Here is a 22,046-nt window from a genome sequence, read left to right as displayed (position 1 = left end):
GTGAGTGTGTTTGCCTTTGCCTCCGGTGGATAGACGATCATAAGTTTGTTTAAAGGAACTTTTTATTTCATTTCAACAGCCTTCTTTCATAAAATATGTCTAAACTAAAAAAGGGTTAAAATGGACTTAACCTGTGTTTTTGTGATTACCTGTCAATTATATACCGATAATTGACACCAAAGATCAGAAAGAACTGGGTATATCCTGTGCCATGTTCCATAATGGCTCTTATCGTACCACAAGAGGTCACCACAGTAGGAGTTTTTACCAGCACAAAATTCACAACCAAATACTGCCTTATGCTATTATTATTAGGCATTTACACAATAAAAGCCTCCCAAAATTTAATCAATAAAAAATGCAACATTGTGATGCTAAAATTAACAACCTCAGGCCCTGCTACTGGCCCTCGCATTGGCTCTTATCTGCTGTGGTACTTAAAGCCAGCTGGTTAATAAAATAACTATGATAACAATTATCAGCTGCAACTAACATAATTTCTTTGTCACTGTACTAGTGAGTAGTGAATATAACATGCTTAGCATTAGGATTTTTGAACAATTTAGTGGCAGGTGTGTTTTAATAACAGACACAGGTGGTGCTCTTTCTATGACACCAACTTAAGCAACCCCCTTTTCTATCTGAAAAAAGAACATCATTTTATTTCCAAATCAAAATTTTTTGCACCTCTTAAAAAGATATGCATTACAAACAACTGGAATAAGCAAGACATTCAACTGAATTTTAATGAGGTCCAGAAAGGGCATTTTTCTTGCACTGAAAAATAAAGTTGCATGCAAAAATACGCATGCTAAAAATTCTACAATTCCATAAATGTTTCTGCCATAAAAAACAGAAAGAATTACTACTGTGGTATTTCAACCCTAAGTGTTAGAAAAGATGATCACTTATAATAGTGGGAGATTTGAGTTAAAAGTGCTCATATTTTACAGGAAAAGTTTAACTGGGATGCAGAGTGGAAGACTATTACCACACTCACATCCACATGTTAAACACAGGGCTACAGCTGGTTAGATTAGCTTACCATAAAGACTGGAAATAAGTGGAGACTAACCTGCCTCAATACAATGATTCAAAACGTTAAAGTGACAACAGGATGCATTGTCCGCTGTAAAAATGTGCTGTATTGTGGTATGTGCAGAGTGCAGTACTGAGACATTCACTCATTGTTTAGTTGTGTGAATAACTGAATTCCAGGGCACAGTGACATTTTATGTTAGAACACATGTTTGGCTTCTGTTCACGTCCTCTCATCTATATTCAGGAGTGGTCAGCATTCAGAAGAATTCAGTATCTGCCTGCCTGTTGTGGGCTGCATGAATATTTTATGTCTGGGTTCTCTTCCTGGTTTCTGCTGTGATTTAAAAGTTTAGCAACCATTTGAAATTCCGAGCTTTTTCCTTCTTTGTTTTGCTTTGTTTTTTTCTTTGATTCTTACACAGTTAATTAGAATGTGATCAGAAGTAAACTGCTGTAGAAAAACAATAGGCACTACTTTTTTATTACTTAGATTCAGATGAAATTACATAAAACAATACTGTCATCAGTCATCATACTTATCGGTGATTTGCATATCACCTTAATGTTGCAGCTAGATTATACACTGCTGGTTAGCTTTATATATAAAAATACATCTCATAGTTTTACTAAATTTGGATTTAAAGACTGTAAAAAAAAAAGAAAAAAGAAAAAGGAACAACTAAACCAGGGGTCCTGTTCTCCTCTTCACTGGTATCTCAGCACTGGTGTACTTATCTTACAGGTGCGTCTTTAACATTTGAACTAGAGCTCCTTAACAGCTGACAGACATTAATGATCAAAAACATAATACTGAATCACAGTGTAACAGCTGTCCTCTGAAATCTAGCTAAGTGACCTTACAATTACATGCACAGACATAATCAAAGGATTGGGTACATAACTACTTTGCAGCTTTGTGCAGTGATTTACACAGTCAGACAAATTCTGCGACTATTTTAGTCATTTTAAAAAGTAAACAAATACATCCAACACTGTTAACTAAACCTCAGCATAGGGTTAGGTGTAGAGGGGAAAGGTGAACAAGACAGATGAACATAATTTCGTCACTCTTTGGTGATACTATTTCCACCGTGAGGCCTCACTGTACATGTATAAACTGTCAAAAAAGAACTGATCCACAGTCTCTTCCTGGTAGAGCCGTCACCCTTTGTGCTTTGGCAGTCTGGTCCCAGCCTGGCCCAGCTTGGCTCAGCTCAGCTGCCTGTATAATCTGTTCTGTCAGATGGAAACTGTCGTCCGGGGGTAATAAGAGCTTTATTGTCCTGATTCTTCTGCTTTGTTGGGGATTGCAGAGCATTTCTAGGTCACTGGCTGTGACTGAATGTTCTGCTGACCATACTGATGCTTCACTGAGGAAACGCACTCGCTTCCCATGCTGATCCTACCCCACCCTTTCACCCAGCACTTTTGGGGGAACACAATTAGAAATCCAGGTTCTGCAGCCAGATTGCAATTTACCAAAGGATCACAGCTTCTGTTTTCTGTCAGAGCAGATATATTATGGATACTGACGCACAATTAATAGGCTCTTTCATTGTGATAATTGGGCAGAAAGGCCCCATGATCATTTCCCCCACTTTTCTCCTCGTAATTATCTTCTTTCACCCTGTTCTCTTTCAGATAGGTTAAGCACACATTAATGTTCCCACGTTAGATTTGGATGCTACAACCAGAGGTATCAGTTATTCCTGATGATCGTAAGCTATTTAGCAGTATCTTGCATGTAAAAATGTGAACCTAATATATAACACTGAAACTGTAGCTAAATGAAATGTTTTTGTTAAAAACTGGAGCCAAAGTTCAGCTAAAAGATTACAAATTGTGTTGCAGTGGTCACTAAGTCAGATTAGGCAATTATCAAGTCATAAAATTTTGGCTGTTCCTGACTGAGACCCAAAAAGTTACCTGTCTTTCACAAGGTATGAGGTCCTATAGGAGGCTGTGATAAAAACTGATGCAGTTTTTATGCAGTTTGTGTGGTACAGACTGTGTGATATTATTTGATTTCACAGATCAGTCTAGCTGTCAAGATTAATGCTCTTTTGATTTGTTAAAGCAAGCAACAACCTGCAGGCTCCCAAAATGAGTCATTCTCCATAGACTTGGATGTCAAAATGTCATCTTTACTACGTTTGTGGTCTTATGTGGTATTTTTTTCACTCTCGGTCTGAAAGTCTCCATTTTTTTCTTTCTTTCGCAATCCCAGAAGCCCATTCTGCCTTGATTAGTGCACATAATCTCACTATTGTGACACCTCTAGCTAAACTCTTCCCAGGCGTCTGGCCGTCTGCTATAACCAGCTTTGTTGAAGCATGTACCAAACATGCTGCTAGGAAGGAATTATGCAAATGTGTTCCATGGGAAAAAACATACCAAAAGAAAGCCTGCCAATAAGGCATATCAGGCAGTGGGAGAAAGTCTCTTTGGCCTTTGCAACTTTGCAAATGTTTTACATATGAAGCAAAAGCTTTAATACTCCAAAGGAAAGAGGAAGCCCCGGAAAGCATAACATGGTCTCTCTTTGTGTATTGTCATTCAAAGCAGCAAGTGGTCCTGAGGAAATAATGAAACAACTAGATTTAACACAGCCTAAAACAAGAATTCAGATTGTTGAACAAAACACCGTCTGCATACATATTTCAGTGTCCAGAAAATATTCCTTTTAGCACGATTAGTGTAACCAACAGGTTCTTATGATAAGAGCATGGTGGAACCTGGGCTATTAGTGTTAATGTACAAAACAAATACAGTTAAACATTCATCGATCCATCCATTCATTCTCTTCTACTTATCCAATTCAGGGTCGTGGTGGGGCAAGAGCCATGCCATAGGGAATGAGGTAGGGTACACCCTGGGCAAGTTGTTAGGCAGTTGCAGGGCCAACAGAGAGAGAGCGAAAGGCATTGATACATACATTCACACCTAAGAGCAATTTAGAATTAACATACTGTAATCCTTAGATCAGACCTTCCCAAAGTGTGGGGCCTAGGGGGGGCACAGAGCCATGGCAGGGGGGGCGCGGAATGAAAAGGGGGGGAGAAAAAAACAAAACGCTTGGACACTGCTAGCACGGGTGCCTACAGAAACACAAAGCAGGAGATGAAGCATCGCTGAATATGTTTCCAAACCAACTTCATTGTAAGCCAAAGACTAGAAAATATGGTGAAGCATATCTTCCCTTTGGCTTCACCTGCACAAGTGCCAAGGTAGGTCTCCCCTGCAGAATTGGTTTTCCCTTCGTCGGGAGCAGCGCTGGGCTCTTCAAATCACGGACAAACAGTATCCCACATTCTTGATTTTTAGTTCACAAACACTTGTTGTAATGACTAAACTACTCCTGACATTTTGGAGATATACATAGTATACTATACTTTATACAGTAAAGTTACAGCTGGATACAAATAATATCAGGCTGATCCTGCCACGATTTGTTCCTCCGGTTCAAATCACAGACAAACAGTATCCCACGGTTGTTTATGTTTTTAAACCCATTTTGCACAGAGAGGCATTTTTTTGAAAAATGTATTGATAGCAATGTTGAATATTATTACACAGGAAAAAAAACAACTACACGTAAAATAATTTCACCGTGACGCCTCTGCCTTTGTAAATGGAGGGACAGTAATTGCTTGTGTATATGTAAGCGTGTAAAACCTGCAGATAGTCAGATTAACAGTATTTTGTCTCTATCTGCAATTCATCTCATGTAAACAGTAATGTGGCGCACAGCGTGACGTGAAAAAAGGCACATACCTTTGACGTTGCGTGACGAACTCTGTATTCCTCGTCCACACGTAAACGCAAAAAAGGAGTTTTAAAAAATCTCAGTTTTCGGTGATTCGAAACGTCGTTTACATGTGGACAAAACAGCTGCGTTTTCAAAGATACCAGTGTAGGTGCAGACGTTAGCGTAAAAGAGTTAGTAGTTTATTTTATTACGACATGTAATTTATTGCTGATTACTTGTATTTGCTTAATTGTTTACTAAATGTTTGAGGTGTGAAATAAACCGCAATGGAGCAAAATATGGGTGTGTGTGTGGTTGGAGGATGTGTGCGCGCGTGCGTGCGTGGGGGGGGGGGCAACACTTTTCTTGTAAAACAAAGGGGGGCCCAGCAAAGAAAGTTTGGGAACCACTGCCTTAGATGCATGCTAGCATTGGGTGGTTCATTTTTAGCATTTAGCACTACTATGTTTTCCACTGTCTAACAGAGGTGCTTGTTATGTTCATATTCACAATCACTGTTGATGTTTCCCAGTTATCACATTAACTTTGGCTAAAGGAACTTTTAACTGGACTTTAATTTAAAAGGGCCTTTTGTATTGTATTTTCCTATTTCTCTTGACAAGTGAAAAACATCTGCAATTCATGAACTCTCTGGTTCCACAAACATCAGTTTGAGGCGAAATCCTGAAACATGTCTTTTATAGCATCCCTGGAAATTCAAAATTTTCACATCTTGAAGTTTCTCTTCTTTGTCTCTTTGTTCTCTGGATGTGGAAGCCAGCAGCAGACTGTGCCAATAAGTTTCACATCAGTCAGCAGACTTATAGTTTTTTGTCTTTAGGAGTTTGTTAGCTTAGCTTAGCTCATAACAACTTGCTAGCAGCATGGCCTCTTCACCTGCCGCTCCTTCTGATCATTGTGTTGGTTTGTTTGTTTAGTTACTCTTAGACTCCTTTAGTAATAACAATACTTGTAACAAATGTAGCCTGTTTGCAGCTCTGGAGGCCAGGATCACTGAATTGGAGACCCAGCTTCACACCCTTGAAAATCCCATAGCTAGCCAGACCCCTGTAGCCAGCTCAGCTAGAGGCAGCATAGCCCCCGTTAACTCTCCCATGGTAGATGCCACCCACCACTTTAATCACACTCTAGATCTTGTTCTAACATATGGCATTTTAACATTTAACAGTATTTCCTGAAAACTCTCTTTTATCTGATCATTTCTTAATACATTTAAATTTACAATAATGGCAACAGCAGTGGGGAAAAGACTTCATCACAGTGGATGTCTTTCTGAAAGTGCTGCAATTAAGTTTATTTTATTATTATTAAGTTTATTTTATGCCCATTTTGTTAATAATTTTACTTCTTCACTACCTACGACTCTGAATACTGTAGCTCCTGTGAAAAAGAAAGCAATGGAAGTACTTGACTCCCTGGTATAATTCTCAAATGCACACCTTTAAAAAGTCAAAGCTCTGTTGAGCCAAGCATTCCTTTAACATTAACTATTAACAACTTCATGAATTTCTTCACAAATAAAATTTTAACCACTAGAGAAAAAAAATACTCATGGCCATCTCCAGATATAACATTATGTACAGCTACTTTCAATACCATTGATATTTATTCAGGTCTGTTAGAGCAAATTCAGTTGCTTGTATGCATGAAGCCAGGGTGATGGGTACACATAAAATCACCTGTGTAAATGAAGTAAAGAGCAGAGCCAGTCATTAGATACATTTGAACATTGCTATCTCAAATAGATTAGGGAGATTTTAACTGCATTGTGTTTGCTCTATAACCAAGACAAAAAAAAAACAAAAAACAGAAACATGGAACTGGCAATTTGGCAGCAAGCCCTGTCTTGCATTAAGGAACTTCATGTTTTTTCATAGTTTTTTATGATAGTTAGCTTTATGGCTGTTTTGCTTAAGACCACCAAACTTCTTGTGCTTTGCAAAATCCTGGATAAGTAGTTTGGTTACTTTGGAAGCCTGGCTCCCCTCCACCAGTCAGAGGCAGCAGTTCCAGCCCTCCGGGGATATCTTTCTTATCCCAGAAAACAGCCCTGGGAGCAATTGGGAGAAGGTCAGTGAGCAGCTTGTTCAATACTGAAGCCTGTGTACCCATCACCCCTTTGTTTCTGAATGAATGGTGCTGTCTAGTTACTGAAGCAGCAACAGGGGCTGCCAGCTTCATTTACAAAAGCCTTAAACATGCACATTTTGTGCCAGAGAACAAATCAAAGGCAAACTGATGATTAGAGAAGAATTTGGTTTACATGAAAAGAGCCTCATCAGGATCATTCTGCTATGAACACAATTAAACAAGAATGTTATGCCATTAGCAGAGGACACAAATGCTATAAATACAAATTCACTGTTAATTGAAATGATGAGATGAAAGTAAAGATTTTTAAGAAAAAAAAACAACTTTTGGGCCAACAATGAACCACTGAATCATAATGAAATAGTTCACATTTACTAAGTTTGGTGAGCCCCACATTTTCCTTTTAGTTTCACCATCAGGTTAATATCCATACTTCCCAATGCTTGAGTTCATATGAGAATAGATCTAAAATGATCCCATGTTGGAATACAGCTAATCAACAGACTTTATATAAGATTGACATACATTTTTGGTCTGAAAAATGAAGCCAATGTGCAAGTGCTCTAAACCTTCTTTCCAATGGCCATCAGATTCTATCAAAGTAAACTAATGAGTACAAAGTCTCAAATGCTTTTTTCAAGCCTTATGAAATAAAGTTTGCATAAAAAGTAAGGAAATTTGTGTGATTTTTGTTTTAACAGTGTTTCTGTCATGATCCCTCTGTTCTCCCTGTATTTCTGCCAAAGTTTGTTTTCCTCTGCCTCTGTTTTTATATCTGTTCTCTGCTTTTTCAGATTCCCACTCTTGGCTCCACACATCTGACAGTAATCAACCAATTGCGGCCCATGAGCTCGTCAGAGGCCCCTAGAGAGATAGTTACATGGTGAAACTGTAACTGTTTAACTGTGAATGAGCACAAGCGCGCTCATCCACACAGGTGTTCACTGACACACTATCTTCCTTGGCTGCTGCCTCTAAGCATGTTGTTGTTACCGCATTGTTGGTCTTGTGTGCCACTCAGTACTGTTCAGTATTTGTTACTTAAGGTTATTCATCCTTATCTCGGTTGTTGCTGTGGTTTTCCTAGTGTGTTGTTCCTTTTTGCTTGTTTTCTTTTTTTTCCCCAGCAGGAAAAAAAGCAGATTTTTAGTGTCTTTTCTCTCTTTCCCTCTTCTCTTCTGTTGATCTTTCCCTCTCCTTTTCTTGAACTTTCGCTTTCCTGTACCCTGGTCCTGTCTGTTCCGCTTGAAATTCCTTAAAAGCTAAATATTTATTTATTTAAATAAATAAATAGTAAAGATCAATCAAGTGAACTACTATGACAAAACCGTAATGATCCACTTGGGAAAATAAAATCTGGCATTTTTATTGGCCTTCAGACAATAATTCTAATTTCTACTGTGCCGAACAGGACAGGCAACAACTGAAAAAAATAAGAGGGACCTAAAATCTGTAGGCCCTGCCTCCCATTCTACTTTTAAATACTCTTGGAACAACAAATCAGCCCGCAGTCTGAGAGCGAAGTGCTCTAATAGGGTGATATGGTACCACGAGGTCATTAAGATAAGATGGGGCCTGATTATTTAAGACCTTGTATGTGAGGAGCAGGATTTTGAATTCATGCTGGATTTAACGCAGAGTCAATGAAGAGAAACCAATACAGGAGAAATCTGCTCTCTCTTTCTAGTCCCTGTCAGTCCTCTTGCTGCGGGATTTTGGTTTAACTGAAGGCTAACAGGGAGTTTTTGGGACATCCTGATAATAATGAATTCCAGTAGTCCAGCCTGGAAGTAATAAATGCATGAACTAGTTTTTCAGCGTCACTCTGAGACAGGATATTTCTAATTTTAGAGATACTGCACAAAGTGAAGAAAGCAGTCTTACATATTTGTTTAATATGTGCACTGAAGGATATATCCTATTCACAAATGACTCCAAGGTTCCTCACAGTGTTACCGGAGGCCAAGGTAATGCCACCCAGAGTATGTATAATGTAAACAGAACTGGTCCTATAGCACCGAACCCTGTGGAACACCATAATTAACCTAGAGCATGCTCTAATTGTTGTAATAAAATGTTATTGAGAACAGTATCAAACGCTGCACTGAGGTCTAGCAGGACAAGCACAGAGATGAGTCCACTGTCAGAGGCCATAAGAAGATCATTTGTAACCTTCACTAAAGCTGTTTCTGTGCTGTGATGAGCTCTGAAACATGACTGAAACTCTTCCAATAAGCCATTCCTCTACAGATGATCTGTTAATTGTTTTTCTGATCACTCTTTTAAGAATTTTTGAGATAAAAGCAAAGTTGGAGATTAGCCTATAATTAACTAAGACATCTGGATCAAGTCATGGCTTTTAAAGTAACGGTTTAATAACTGTAAGCTTGAAGGCCTGTGGTACATAGCTGATTAATAGAGATAGGTTGTTCATATTTAAGATTGAAATATTAATTAATGGTAGGACTTCTTTGTGAGTCCAGCATTACTCACAAGTATTAATGATTGTAGTGAGGCCTACTGTAACTTACAGGTAACCTGCATTACACAGTATTTACACTTGAAACAGCACTTACGCTAAAATATTTATGTAAACATAAAAACTTTTGTTTTATAGCCTAAAACAGCCTAAATAAAATGAGTAACAGGAGTGCCACTGCCTCCATGTTAATACATTTAACCTGCTACTTCAGTGCAACACAGAGAGTGGTATTTTTCCTGAAATGAAGAAGTCATTTATGTTAACAATAAGGAGCATTTTGATTGGTGTAAATACGGCCTAAATGTGAAAACATCTTTCAGCCCATGTCAAGAAACACCTCTGTATAAGCTCATCATCATCTTCAGTGCTGCAATCAGCAGTGTACGTGTTGGAACATATTTTCTTTTTTGAAGTTTTACTGATGTGTTTAGATTTGTTTTCATAGGCACAAACAAGGAAAGTGACTTTGAAATCAGTGCCTTCAAAGCATTGTGCAGTTTTACAACAGTACTTACACTGCCTGGTAAGGGGAACTGCTTAAAGGACAAAAGCAAAGTAAAAAAAAAAGTCTTGGGGTGCACTTTAATTTAATTAAAATATTAATTAGAAACATGTATTAACAAAATTAAATTAAGAGTAAGAACTTCACTAGAAGAAGAAACTGCCTACAGTCTTTTGTTTACTGACTGCACTGTTTCAGGACAAAAAGACCATCAGCAACAACTTATTGTCTTAGCATAAATGAGGCTAGATGTGCAGTTTGTAGCACTGTAACACTATTCACTGTGCCGGCCCAGCTGAGAGACAAACTCCCTAACACGAAGCATGGACAATGGCGTGCTCTGTCCACGTTAGTTGCATGGTGACGATGATGACTAAATTATGGTGAGAGAAAAAACAGCTGAGGGTTGTGCTGAATGTGATGCAGCAAATAAACTATCAGAGCAGTTTTTTGAGGGAAAAAAAACTTTCATAATAAATTATATTTCTGATTTGACTTTTCAGTTCTGTCTGCTTTCTGTTCATGTTTTAAGGAGGTTCAACTGTTAACTGGACTGATTGCAATTCTGAGTAAACGAGTTCAATTTGAACTGCAGCAACAATAGTAGCTGTGTGCTCTGGATGTATGGCAATGACGTCTCACACTCTACTTCTATCCTTCACTTAGAAATGTTTTCTTGTCCTCCAAGGGTTAAAGCTCTACGAACAGCTAAACTTTGACAAAAGTCTAATCTTGTCAATCTTTTGCAGCATCGCACTATCAGCGAATCCCTGAGCTCCTGCAGTGATATATTATTAAAATGCCTGTAAAGAGCAACGTGCTCATACAGTCATATCTTAAGTCAGTTAGGTGCACATTAAGCCAGACTACACTTTGGTTGCATTTTGGCACCTCTCGATCTTTGTTGCGCAGCCCGGTTGACCAAGCCACATCACTACCTGGCATCACTACATTTAAATGTGCCAATAACTTGAATGAACTCAGGCTCATAGCAGCTAAGTACCATTCTAGGAACTAGTCTCTGGAAATCTGCAAGATGAGATTAATTTCTCAGTAGTGAATTTTGGTACAAATTTTTTTAACTCATCAAAAGAAACATCAAATCCAAAGGAGTATGCTACAGCCAACCTCAACTTTGTGAAACAAAAATCATGTTTGAAAAATGTTACCATGTGGAGAAAGCATTTATTCAGTAACATTATTTCTGAAGACTGCAGAAATTTAAATGGAGCAGTTCAGTAATAAGTGAGGGCTTATAGAAACACTGTACTCTTATATGTACTCTTACAGAAACATTACCTGTTTTTTTAAAGGGCTTTGTGTTTGATCACAGCTCAGGACTAGGGCTGGGTATCGTCACTGATTTCTAGAATCGATTCAATTCCGATTCACAAGGTCCCGAATCGATTCGATCCATGATTCGATCCAGTTCAATTCGATTCGATTTGAATTGGGGAAATTTTGCCTCAGAGAGTCAGAAATATTATAATTCAGATCATACATCAGTACATTTCCATATTTTTATATCTATAAAAAGAAAGCTGAGACTTTATCAAAGGTGTGAGCGTCACAGCAGATGCCTTTGTGTCAAAGTAGCTGAAGATAAAACACAGAAAAACATGAAGGCGACTTTCTTGGCCTGGGATTTTATAAAAATATTCTGCAGTACATCAAAAACGAAAGAAAACCATTAATCAACATATGAACATTACCTGATGCTGCTGAAGTGAAGCAGAGCAAAGTTACAGAGGTTTGATTAGAGACACAGCTAAGCGTTTTGCAATTTTGCATAATTTTAAAAAGTTTAAATTTGTTCAGAAGCCTGTTGAACAGCAGAAATGAGGCTTTGTTTTTGGAAGTAAGTAAAAGGAAAAATAACAGTGTCTGACAGCGCTGTAAACAACGGTAGACTTGTGCATAATAGGCAAGCGAATAATGCAGAAAACAGATTTTTAGACGGGAAACTGTTCTTGATGTACACACGTCGGGTGAGAAAGGCGACATCTCACTGATTCTGATCCGTCAGCGCTTTGTTTTTACGTCTTTGTGCAGAATCCGTGTTCCTGCTCTCATTTACTGTTTTAGCTGTTTGGTGGTTGTTGAAATCTTGTGAGGTTTCACCTGAGATTCTGGCATTTCTCAGGTGAAATTTATTTCGGCCAAAATAAATTTATATTAAAAAATTGATTCAGGATTTTAATGAATCGATATCACGTTATCCAAGCCAGAATCGATTTTAATTGATAAATCGATAATCAAAACCTACCCTACTTGGGACCACACTGAAGTGACTATGTGGAAATTTGCTGCACAAAAAAGACAATATCATATTCAAACCATACTCCAAAGATATGTATTTTTTTCTTTTATTAATGTGATATTTCATTTTGTAAAAAACAACAACCCCAAAACAAAACAAAACAATAAAAACTAAAAATTGAATGTTGCATGAATTTCATGGAAAATGCTTTTTAATGAAATCTTTATTCATACTAAATTATAATTTGGTTACAGTTTCTTAAAAGGACCATTTGGAGAAAGGGAACTGACTACTATATAAATTTACTTCAAATTCAATTGAGTTTTATTTGTGTGGCATCAAATTACAACAGTGGTTGCCTCAAGGCACTGTATATTGTAAGGTAGAAACCTACAATAATATAAATACAATCTTAAAATCTTTCTTTGAAAGGTTAGTGGCCAATTAGGGGTTGCAGAGGGGCTCCAGCCTATCCCAGCTGCTAGAGGATAAGAAGTGGGGTATACTGTGGACAGGTCACCAGTGTGTCAAAGGGCCAACAGACATGAAGTCTATTTCAATGTAAATTTCTTTAAAAAAAATAATTATATACTTTTCTATAATTAACTACAATTTTTGACAGAAAGAGAAAAAAAACAGTTGTGACTGACTATATTTAAAACATCTAGGTACTGCACTAACTGTTACTAATGTCTGTACCACAGAAGGAAATGCTGGTGGAGCTAAAACAACTGCATATTTACGTGAAAACATTTCTGCACAACCACGGGTAAAATTCGCTCCTCTGGCTTTGAAAGTTGAACTGTGCGGAGGAGAATTACAAAAGTATCTGTAAACAAATTGAATTACGGTACAAACTCTCGTGACATCAGAAATGTACCAACCATGTCTTGTTTCAGATTTTGTAAACAGTGACAAAAAGTAGTTTACAACTGATCTCAGATTCAGTAAAAATACCAGTGAGTTCATTAAAAATGCTGAGGTTTTTGCCAGTGGCTAATACTGTTCATTCAAATATAGAAAATCTTTTAACAGTTAATAGATAGAGAGCAGGTTCATTCGGTGAGTCAGTAAACATAAGCGTGTTCAAGAGTTTGGGGTGTTTTAAAAACAAACAAACAAAAAACTATCTGCTGATCCCATCAGATGAAGCTCAGTCTCAGGGTCTGTGTCCACAGGAGCCAAACATTCCTTTCACTGCAGCCATTCCAGCCCTGCCGTACATCGGGTTGTTTTAGACAATTCAGGGCGTTTGGTGTAACACCTCTCATAATGGAACAAACTGTAACTAACTACTTAATATATAGAATGTTCATTTTATATATAGTTGTATGTCCTTTGAATTATCTCAGATATTTTAGAAACAAGTTTTTGCTAAGCTTTTGAATTGAATGTTTGTTTGGGTTTAAAATTGGGGAGACAAGGTGTCTCACTCAGGTGTAGCTCCACTCTTAGACACTGTAGGAGAGAGCGCTTGTCAATAATCTATCATATCATCGCATCGTACTTCCCCTCTCAAGCGTCGAGTGCTGGAAAGCAGGGTCAACCCTTGCGTGCAAAATCATAGCTATGGATTGGTACAATGGCAATGTTGATTATTGACCTCAGTAGTTTGTCCCCACAGCAGAGTAGGTGGCAGAGGTGGATGCTTCCCTGCGGGTGGTATTGAATGGCGACAGCTCAAGCTCGGTGGTGGTGCACTCATTGTCAATGTTGCTAGTGGCAGTGGTGGGGGAGTGGGGCGGGCCACATTCGTCGCAGCAGCAGCAACAGCAGTCCAAGAAGGCTCTGGCAAATGGCTGGCATAGACAAAACAGCAAAACGGGCGTCACAGCCGATTTGCAAAAGAGCATCATCTGACTGACAAGGTGCAGAATGTCCAGGGCTCTCCTGGGAATGGTGGCCGCCATATACACATTAATGATGTTGCAGATGTTCTCTGGAATGATGCAGAACCCATAGAGGATGGCCAAAGCTACCACGGCACAGTTCATCTGGCTTTCCAGCTGAAGCTGCTTCTTGCCCCCACGGACACAGGCCCACTCGGCGTTGCGGATCTTGCGGGCAGTCGCTAGTGAGCTGCAGATGGTGAACAGCGTTGGCAGGCAGAAAAAGCAGCCAAAGTACCACCAGAGGCGTGCACTGTTGTAGGTGAGCCCCAAGACATAGAGTGTGTCCGGGAGGTCTGTTGAGATGCGAACTACACAACGTTCACATGGTGTCACATCAGGTGGCTCGTCGTCCTCAGTGACCAGCTGTCTGATCAGCAGCTCAGGCAACGCCAGCAGCAAAGCGCCCACCCAGATGACCGCCAGCTTTGCAGTGGTAGATGCCCAGTTCTCGATCATCTCATAATAGATCTGCACGTTGGTGGCTGCCCGGAAACGATCAATGCACAGAGCACACAGTGTGAAGGTTGTGATCCCAAGAGAAACCACCTGGGAGAAAGGCTAGAATCAGGTTAAAAGTTAAAAGTACAATTTCATAACTGTAACAATTATGTGAAGTAAAGTAAAAATAAAAAGTACTTTAGACCAGAATTTGTCTCTAACAATGTTAGCATTAAATTCAAATAAATCTAAAAAAAAATTAACCATGATAATATATCAGAAATGTGTCTTAAAAAATTGTATATATATTTTTTGTATGCATAAATTGTGTGTATTTTTTATGTATAGATGGACAGTTTGCATCATTTTCACATTTGTACTAAATACAATATTCCATAGTCACATTTTTTAGTTACACTCAAATTAGATAATTAGTTTTGAAACAGTTTCAGCTAACCAGACTATTTATGAGTTCTTGGTGCTAATGAAGCCTCCAAACACTTGTTTTTATACTCCAATGTTTTCAGCTTTTATACAGGAAGCCTGGCTACAGAACCTGAACACAGAACTGTCAGCAGAGTTTTGGGAAAAAGCAATTTATACATTTATTTGACCACTTTGTATTGTGGGCGTGTGTCAAGGGCAAGAGGCAGGATGGATAATCAGAAACTGTGTGTCTTACCTGTTGGCTGGTGCGAGTGGTATCCCAAATTGCTCATTCTTAACTTGTAACAAACGTGACACAAGAGCAGTCAATCATTAGTCTCCGCCTCTCCCCCATGATATACACCCACAATGCAAAATCAGGGTCAAAACTGTCATATTGAAAAAAAATTAGATATAATCAATTTAGACTTTAAAAAAGGTCTTCATAAAAAAACTAATTTTATGTTGGCCTGTTCCAAACTGGATAAATCAATTAAAGATCTAAAATCAGACTCGGCAGAGTTTTTAGGTGTGTCACACCCACTGTTGCAATGTTTTTATTTACAGTGTTCACTTTGATCAGGCTGTTCACTTTTCAGCTTTTCAGTTATCTAGCTTTTGGCAGGACCTCCTGATAAAGGATTGGGTGATTGGCTGATCAGCTCCAGCTGCCCTGCCAGCCTCTCTGGCGCCATCCCTCCTCTGCAGTGGAGCCGCATACCACACCTCGCTACATTAGGTGACAATAAGGCGAGGTGATGACGTCAATAAACTCATGTAGGTCACTGCCTCAGACAAAAAGCTTCCACTGCTAAGAAGCTTAAACACAATAAATAAGACCTTTTGTCTCCAGATGTCACATTAAAACCCTTTCAGTTGTCACAAGCTGCAGACATGATAACTTGCTATGGGAATTTAGGTAAGCACCAATTGAACAACAACTGTCAGTGTCTCAAAGGCAAAGGTATGATGTCTTTTGTAATAGAGTCAGTAGAAGAGATGATATTCAGATAAAAAATGTTTTTTTAAATAAAATAAAATAAAAATTAAATGAATACATTTGTGAGAATAAATGCTTTTAAAAGTGAGTCAGTCCCTGAAGAGTCATGGTATAAAGGTCCAACTTTAAAGCAGAAATATTTTTTTATAAAAAACAGTTTGACTGAAAGGAATTTTTTCCCTCTGTATCATGGGTACATTTCATTTATTACCCATCTGGATACTGGTTTTAGGGGTATCCAGAAACAGGCAGCTGTAGCTGATGAGTGTCAGCTAAACCTCATCTCTTTTATGTACAGCCTATTGTCCCTAACCTTTCTTATGAATTCATTAATATGTAGGGAAACAGAAGAAGTTATGAAAACGTTCTGATTGCCCCAGGGTTTTGGACCTGGGGTTTTCTGTTATAGTCTTTGAATTTTTGTCATTATTTAACGTTCTGTTGGCTCTCAATTTGATCCATGTTGTTTTTTTTTGTTTGCCACAATATGAAGCATCGTAGACCACGGGTCGTGGTTCGATCCGTAGTTCTTTCAGTCCTCATGTTAAACTATCCTTGTAGAATATGTAGCAAAAAGTGCTCCTTTGAATGGATGGATAAAGCATATTGTAGCGCTTTGAGTACTCAGGTGGAGTAGCAAAGTGCAGCCTATTTACCGTTTAGTTCTTTGTGTCAGTTTCTGGTTATTTCCATGTGTACCCCTTCCTATTTATTGTTTTGTACAGTTTATATCTTTTTTAAGCCTGGATTATACTCTGTTGCGGACACAGGGACCTCACACCCCAACAACCGAGTAGATATTACTGTTAAGCAGGTTTTAAGCCTGGATTATACTCATTTATTGGAGACCTGATGTTCACATAGTTAATGCATTGGACAACTCATGAGGTCACAAAAAGAGGCAGGCATGCAGACCCCCACACTAACTGTCTGATCACAAAATTTACGTCACAGGATCACAGAAAGTATAGACTCCTCCATCATGAACCGCTATGTCAAGTCTTTGTGTTTGAGGCTGCCATCTGTTTAGTCACTTTCTATTTTTACTTTAGCAGTCTTTTGTCATCTGTGCTTCGTCGTCTAGTTTTAGCAGTGGTTCTCCACCTGCCCCCTACTTGCCTCAATCATTGTCTCTTATATTTATTGTCTCGGTCTCTCTTTGTCCTTTGTTCCACTTGTTGTGTTTTCCATAGCATTTCCCAATTTAGTAATTATTCCTTCTGACTCCTGGGTGTTGGCTTTTGCTTTGAACCGTCTATCGCACATTCATTAAAAAGGCTCACTTTAGTAACCTTCATCTCTTGCTTACAGCATTTGGGTCAGCAAAACTACAACCAGTTTCCAGGCAGGAAATGACAGTCTTGTGTACTTGGTATTGAGTTTTACTTCTCCTGTCTCGTTGATATTAATTTGTTCCGTTCTGTGTTCCTTGCTGTCCCAGTCTCATCTGCATTTATTCTTGTGACTTCTCATCTTCATCTGTGTAGTTCTCCTGTTCTCCTCCATGTAAGTTAAGCCTTGTTGCCCATGTAGTTGTGTTTTCCTATTTTACTATGGTAACCATTGCTCTCTGTGGCTCATGTTGTTTGCTTCCTCTGCCTTGTTATGTCTATAGCTTCCACCCGTGTGTCCAGCCTGTTGCCTCTCCTCTTGATATCCAGTGTGTACTTATTATCTCTGTCTTCTGCTGTCCTTTGTCATTGTCCTACCATAGTTGTGTGCTCCTTGCTACATGTTTTCACTATTATGTACCTGTAGTTTTCCCTAGAATGTATATTCCTGGCTCCACTTGATTTAGTATTTTGTCTTTGGATGAAACTCCAGCACTAAAGCTGTTCTTGAGTTCACGTGTGGCCTCCATAACATGCAGTGGCACATATGTAGAGTAATTTTTTAATGTGATATTATATTCGATTGAGCATGTTGGGTTTGACCAGAAATGTAATTTTATTTCTCCTGAAATTATGCAGTGGGTTAAGATGAAACTCTACACACACAGTGTGGGTTTCCAAGAGGAACATTTCATGTCAACTATCATATATTCGATGTTTAGTACATTTTTAACATGACATTATTACATCCCTTTAAGTTTTTCAATTTGAGCAGAGTTGACCTTTAATTTTGAAATAAAATTTAGCACAGATGTAGAGTAGATGAGCCTGTGGAGAAATGTATTGAAAGTTTCATGTCAACTATGAAGAGCCACTTTTGATTAATGTTTTGAACACGTGTTGAAGTTGAGAATAATGTTCTTTTAACATGTCAGGAATTATGCACCTGGCAGAGAAGGAACTCTGTACAGATATATTGTGGATGCAGGTCACATTTCAAGAAATCATGAATGAAAAAGCTCATTACCAGCAAAATTGAAAAGAAGATAAAATGAAACTTGGGGATTAGGGGGAAAAGGTCCTGGACCTGGTCCTGGAATAAAAACTGATATATGGACTGACTCACTTTTGAAGCCAGTCTCAGGTAGTCATTGGAGGATTTATTGTGTATTGAGGAGGAGAACGAAGGAGAGCGCTTTGTGTAGATGCGCAAAACAATTTAGAGGTTCACTTGACCGCGATGGTCTCACCTGTAAGATGAACTCGGCTACAATTATATCTGCTGCACCATGAGGGACTACCAAACCATCACTACCCCACCACCCTGCCTCTCACCTCCAGATAGGGGATAATCCTGCATGAGAACTCTCCCAGCAGCCATTTCTTGGTGAGCTCATGAAACACCACAAGCGGCAAGCAGAAGAAGATGATGACGAAATCCCAGAGCGCGAGGCTGGCTAGCAACGAGTTGGAGATGCTCCTCATGTAGTAGTTGTGACATACAATACACATGATCGACACGTTCCCAATGATGCCCACTGTAAAGATGAGGGCGGCGGTTATCAGTACAGCGTAGGCTCCGTACGACTCCGCGGTTACCGGGTAGAATGGATTCTTTACCTGCTTGCGTCTGGTTCGCGTGTTCACCGGAACGAGCCGCGTGGTGTCGGGAAAGTCCGGGAGAGAGTACTCGTCCTCATAGTCACTTGTATTGAGTCTGAAGGGGGGGTCGGCTTCTAGCTCCTGCGCCATGGCCACAGGTAGCGGTTCGCTGTGCGTCGCCCTGCCGGATACGGCAACCCGCCTTTGCCTTCGTGTGCGTCCACTCATCCTGCGCGTGCAGTTGTGTCCATGCTGGGTTTGTTTAGACACTTCATTGCTCGGCTCATCTTTATCATTTTCTTTCGTGCCTAAAACTAAAACTTCTGGTAAAAATGACCGAGTTCCACTTTGGGCATCACCTTCACGCAGAGAGCGCCTGGTGATCTTTTTCTCTGGCAGCTCAGACGACGAGGAGTTTAGAGGAACCAGCCATGAGGCTTCTGCACTCGTACTGCGTGTCCCCCCACGGTCCTCCTGGCTGACTGTGCGCCATCTCCGGCTGTGCACATTCCTTTCAACGGTGGCGGATTTATTATAAGGACTAAACGTCGTCTTTGTTTTGTCCCAGTGAAGTTGACAAACGACGGCCTCGCTGCACAGCCACAAACACAGGAGACTCAGGGCTGCACACATCCTCATGGCTCTGGCTAAACCGCAAAATGAAACCGTGTGATCGATTGATCCATCTCTGGGTTTTGATAGTTTTTAAACTCAAATCTGCCGCCAAACCGTCAACTTTCTTTCATTTTTGTGTACACAGAGCTTCCTCGAAGTCTTTGGCCGTTTAAGAGTGCTGCACCTTTCACGTTCGGGTGCGTCCCAGTGCGTCTCCAGTCCGGAGGCATCACCGGTGAGAAAAAAAAATCTAATCGGAAAAGTTTTTAAACTGGGCTGAAAACTGTGAACTAAATAAGTAAATCCTCAGCGTCAGGAATTGGGTGTTGGGATGGAGAATTCCTGAGTAGGTCCACAGTACGTTTCTGCACGCGTGGCAGGTCCGGAGCGCCCGGGGACCGGAGTGGAGCACCGACGAATGCGAGACACGACCAAGCTCGATGTGACAGAGCGTCTAAGAAGAGGAGGAGGGAGGGGGACTAGGGCCGGGGGTGGTGGTTGTTATCGTCTCTTTAACCTGCTATTGAATCCCACCGGATACTACATTAAACCGTCCAATATTCTAAACGTGCTTTGGTACCGATGTGTATCGTCAGAAAAATGATGTTTATGGTTGCTCCAGAATTTGGAAACATGTTTATTTCATTTATATTTTTGTACTTAAGAGTTCATGTGAAAGGTTTTCAGGCACTAAAGGGGAGCATACGAAAAACAACAACAACAACAACACATATAAGTTGAAACTTCCTTTAAAAGAAATGTGTTGTTGTTGTTTTACTCTTGTGTGCCATCAGATAGAAAATTTAGGTATTAAATAGTGCACTAGTACTGACCTGTACTATTCAAACTTAAACAGGATTTAAAGGTGCACATGATGCAGACATGAATTGAGCCTAGTGTAAAGGAGAGTGTGTGGTCCTCCTTGGGCTCTCGTGCTCTGAGGGGCCTCGGGATGTCTGGGGCCCGGATCTCCTCCATGCCTGCTTCATGTCCTGGGGGCAGGGCTATGGCTCCACACACCTACTATTAGACACTTAGGTGGAGAAACCTTATAAATACCACACACACACACACACGCGCACACACACACACACAGGTGTACAAACAGGTACTCACAGACACGTCTTGGTTGGCTGCTGCCTCTAAACATATCGTGCTAATGTGCTGCTCAGTAAGATTCAGTATTTATTATTTACTGTTATTTATGCTTATGTTGGTTGTTACTGTGGTTTCCCTGCTGTGTTTTCGTTTTGCTTGTTTGTTTTTTTAGCAGGTGGTGGAGCAGATTTTCAGTGTCTTTTCTCTCTCTATCCCTCTTCTCCATTTTTCTTTCCCTCTCTTTCTGTTAACTCTCTTCCCAACTTCTCTTTTCTTCTTATTTCTCTTTCCCACCCCCGTTCTGATTGTAATAACTTAAAATAAAAAATAAAGATAAAAAAAAACTATGACAATCAAGTGGGCCAGTATAGCAATAGGTCCACTTGGAAAAGTAAATCTGTTTGGCATTTTTCTTGGGCTTTAAACAATAATTCGGATTGCTACATGCAGACAGGAGAGGCAATAAACAACAACAACAAAACACAAAAAACCCCAAAACCCCCCTAAAACCTCCACAACAGTGTAAGAGACTGATAGAGGAACTGTTTTCTGTATAACTTTACGTCATTACTGCTGAAAGGGCGTCTATCCTACAATAATAGGGTATCCTTAGAGTTTTTGTTAAATAAACAATGCCACAGTGGCATGGCATGTTTTGTTGTTCATTTAAAGTGGTATTTACCTCATTTTAAGACCTGCAAAGGACCATATTATTTTTGATTATGTCTTGATAGTTTAAACCTTGCAAATGAAAGAGTGTACTTTCTTTTTTTAAAACCACGATTGCAAGTGTTAAGGGCATTCACACTTAATGCTTAATTGGGGGACGAGATCACATCACGAATATACTCAGTAGACCAGCAGACGGTGCTGCAAACCCACAGATAAATGCTGAAAGGTGTTTGGAGGAATGGAGAGTGAGACTGCATCCATAAAGAGCAAATATTGCCGCTCAGCGTTTTAGGACACTAGAATGTGATGCCATACATTATTCCAAAGATAAATTAAAAGCTTAACCTGCAAATACATTTCATGTTAGCATTTGTTAAAATGGCAACAATAAATATAGACTTAACAGTCAGTTGCTGCTTGGAAACCTTTTCATGGCACATTTACTTCAGATTTATGTGCTATGGTTCTCCCTCTCTCTGAATGTATGTACGTACGTATGTAGAGAATTATAGCATTTTGACTGACAAATGACTTTTTTTTTTGGCGAATAACAGATAGATTTAAGAAATATACAGTAAACCATCCTAATACATTGATACTAGGTATGTCATTTCTTTCCTGTTTGTATGATATAAAAACCAGGAGCAAAGTGTTGTCTTTGTCCTGTGCAGAGCAATTAGCAAAAGAAAAATATCTCCTGAAAAAAGATTTTGTAAAAAACGATTTTGACAATCCAGCTCCAGACAGAATTCTCAGATTTGGAAGGATGCGTTCAGAGCAATCGTGGAGTTAAAGTTGCCACAAGATATAATAAGTATGCAGGGAGA

At 39.5% G+C, this 22,046-nt stretch overlaps 1 protein-coding gene across 1 annotated transcript; it reads right to left on the bottom strand.

Moving 5' to 3' along the window:
* Positions 1-12,518: 12,518 nt before the first annotated feature.
* Positions 12,519-19,911, bottom strand: gpr37a (G protein-coupled receptor 37a). The gene is made up of 2 exons (XM_026174771.1): positions 18,568-19,911; positions 12,519-14,583 (listed from the first exon to the last, which is right to left on the bottom strand). Exons 1-2 carry the CDS (start codon positions 19,471-19,473, stop codon positions 13,750-13,752), a joined length of 1,740 nt encoding a protein of 579 aa, XP_026030556.1. The 5' UTR covers positions 19,474-19,911; the 3' UTR covers positions 12,519-13,749.
* Positions 19,912-22,046: the final 2,135 nt, after the last annotated feature.

The sequence above is a fragment of the Astatotilapia calliptera genome, chromosome 7 (genome assembly GCF_900246225.1).
Source record: "Astatotilapia calliptera chromosome 7, fAstCal1.2, whole genome shotgun sequence".
Taxonomy (NCBI): Eukaryota; Metazoa; Chordata; class Actinopteri; order Cichliformes; family Cichlidae; genus Astatotilapia; species Astatotilapia calliptera.
Note: the sequence above shows the minus strand (reverse complement) of the source record. Positions and strands in the feature narration are given on the sequence as shown.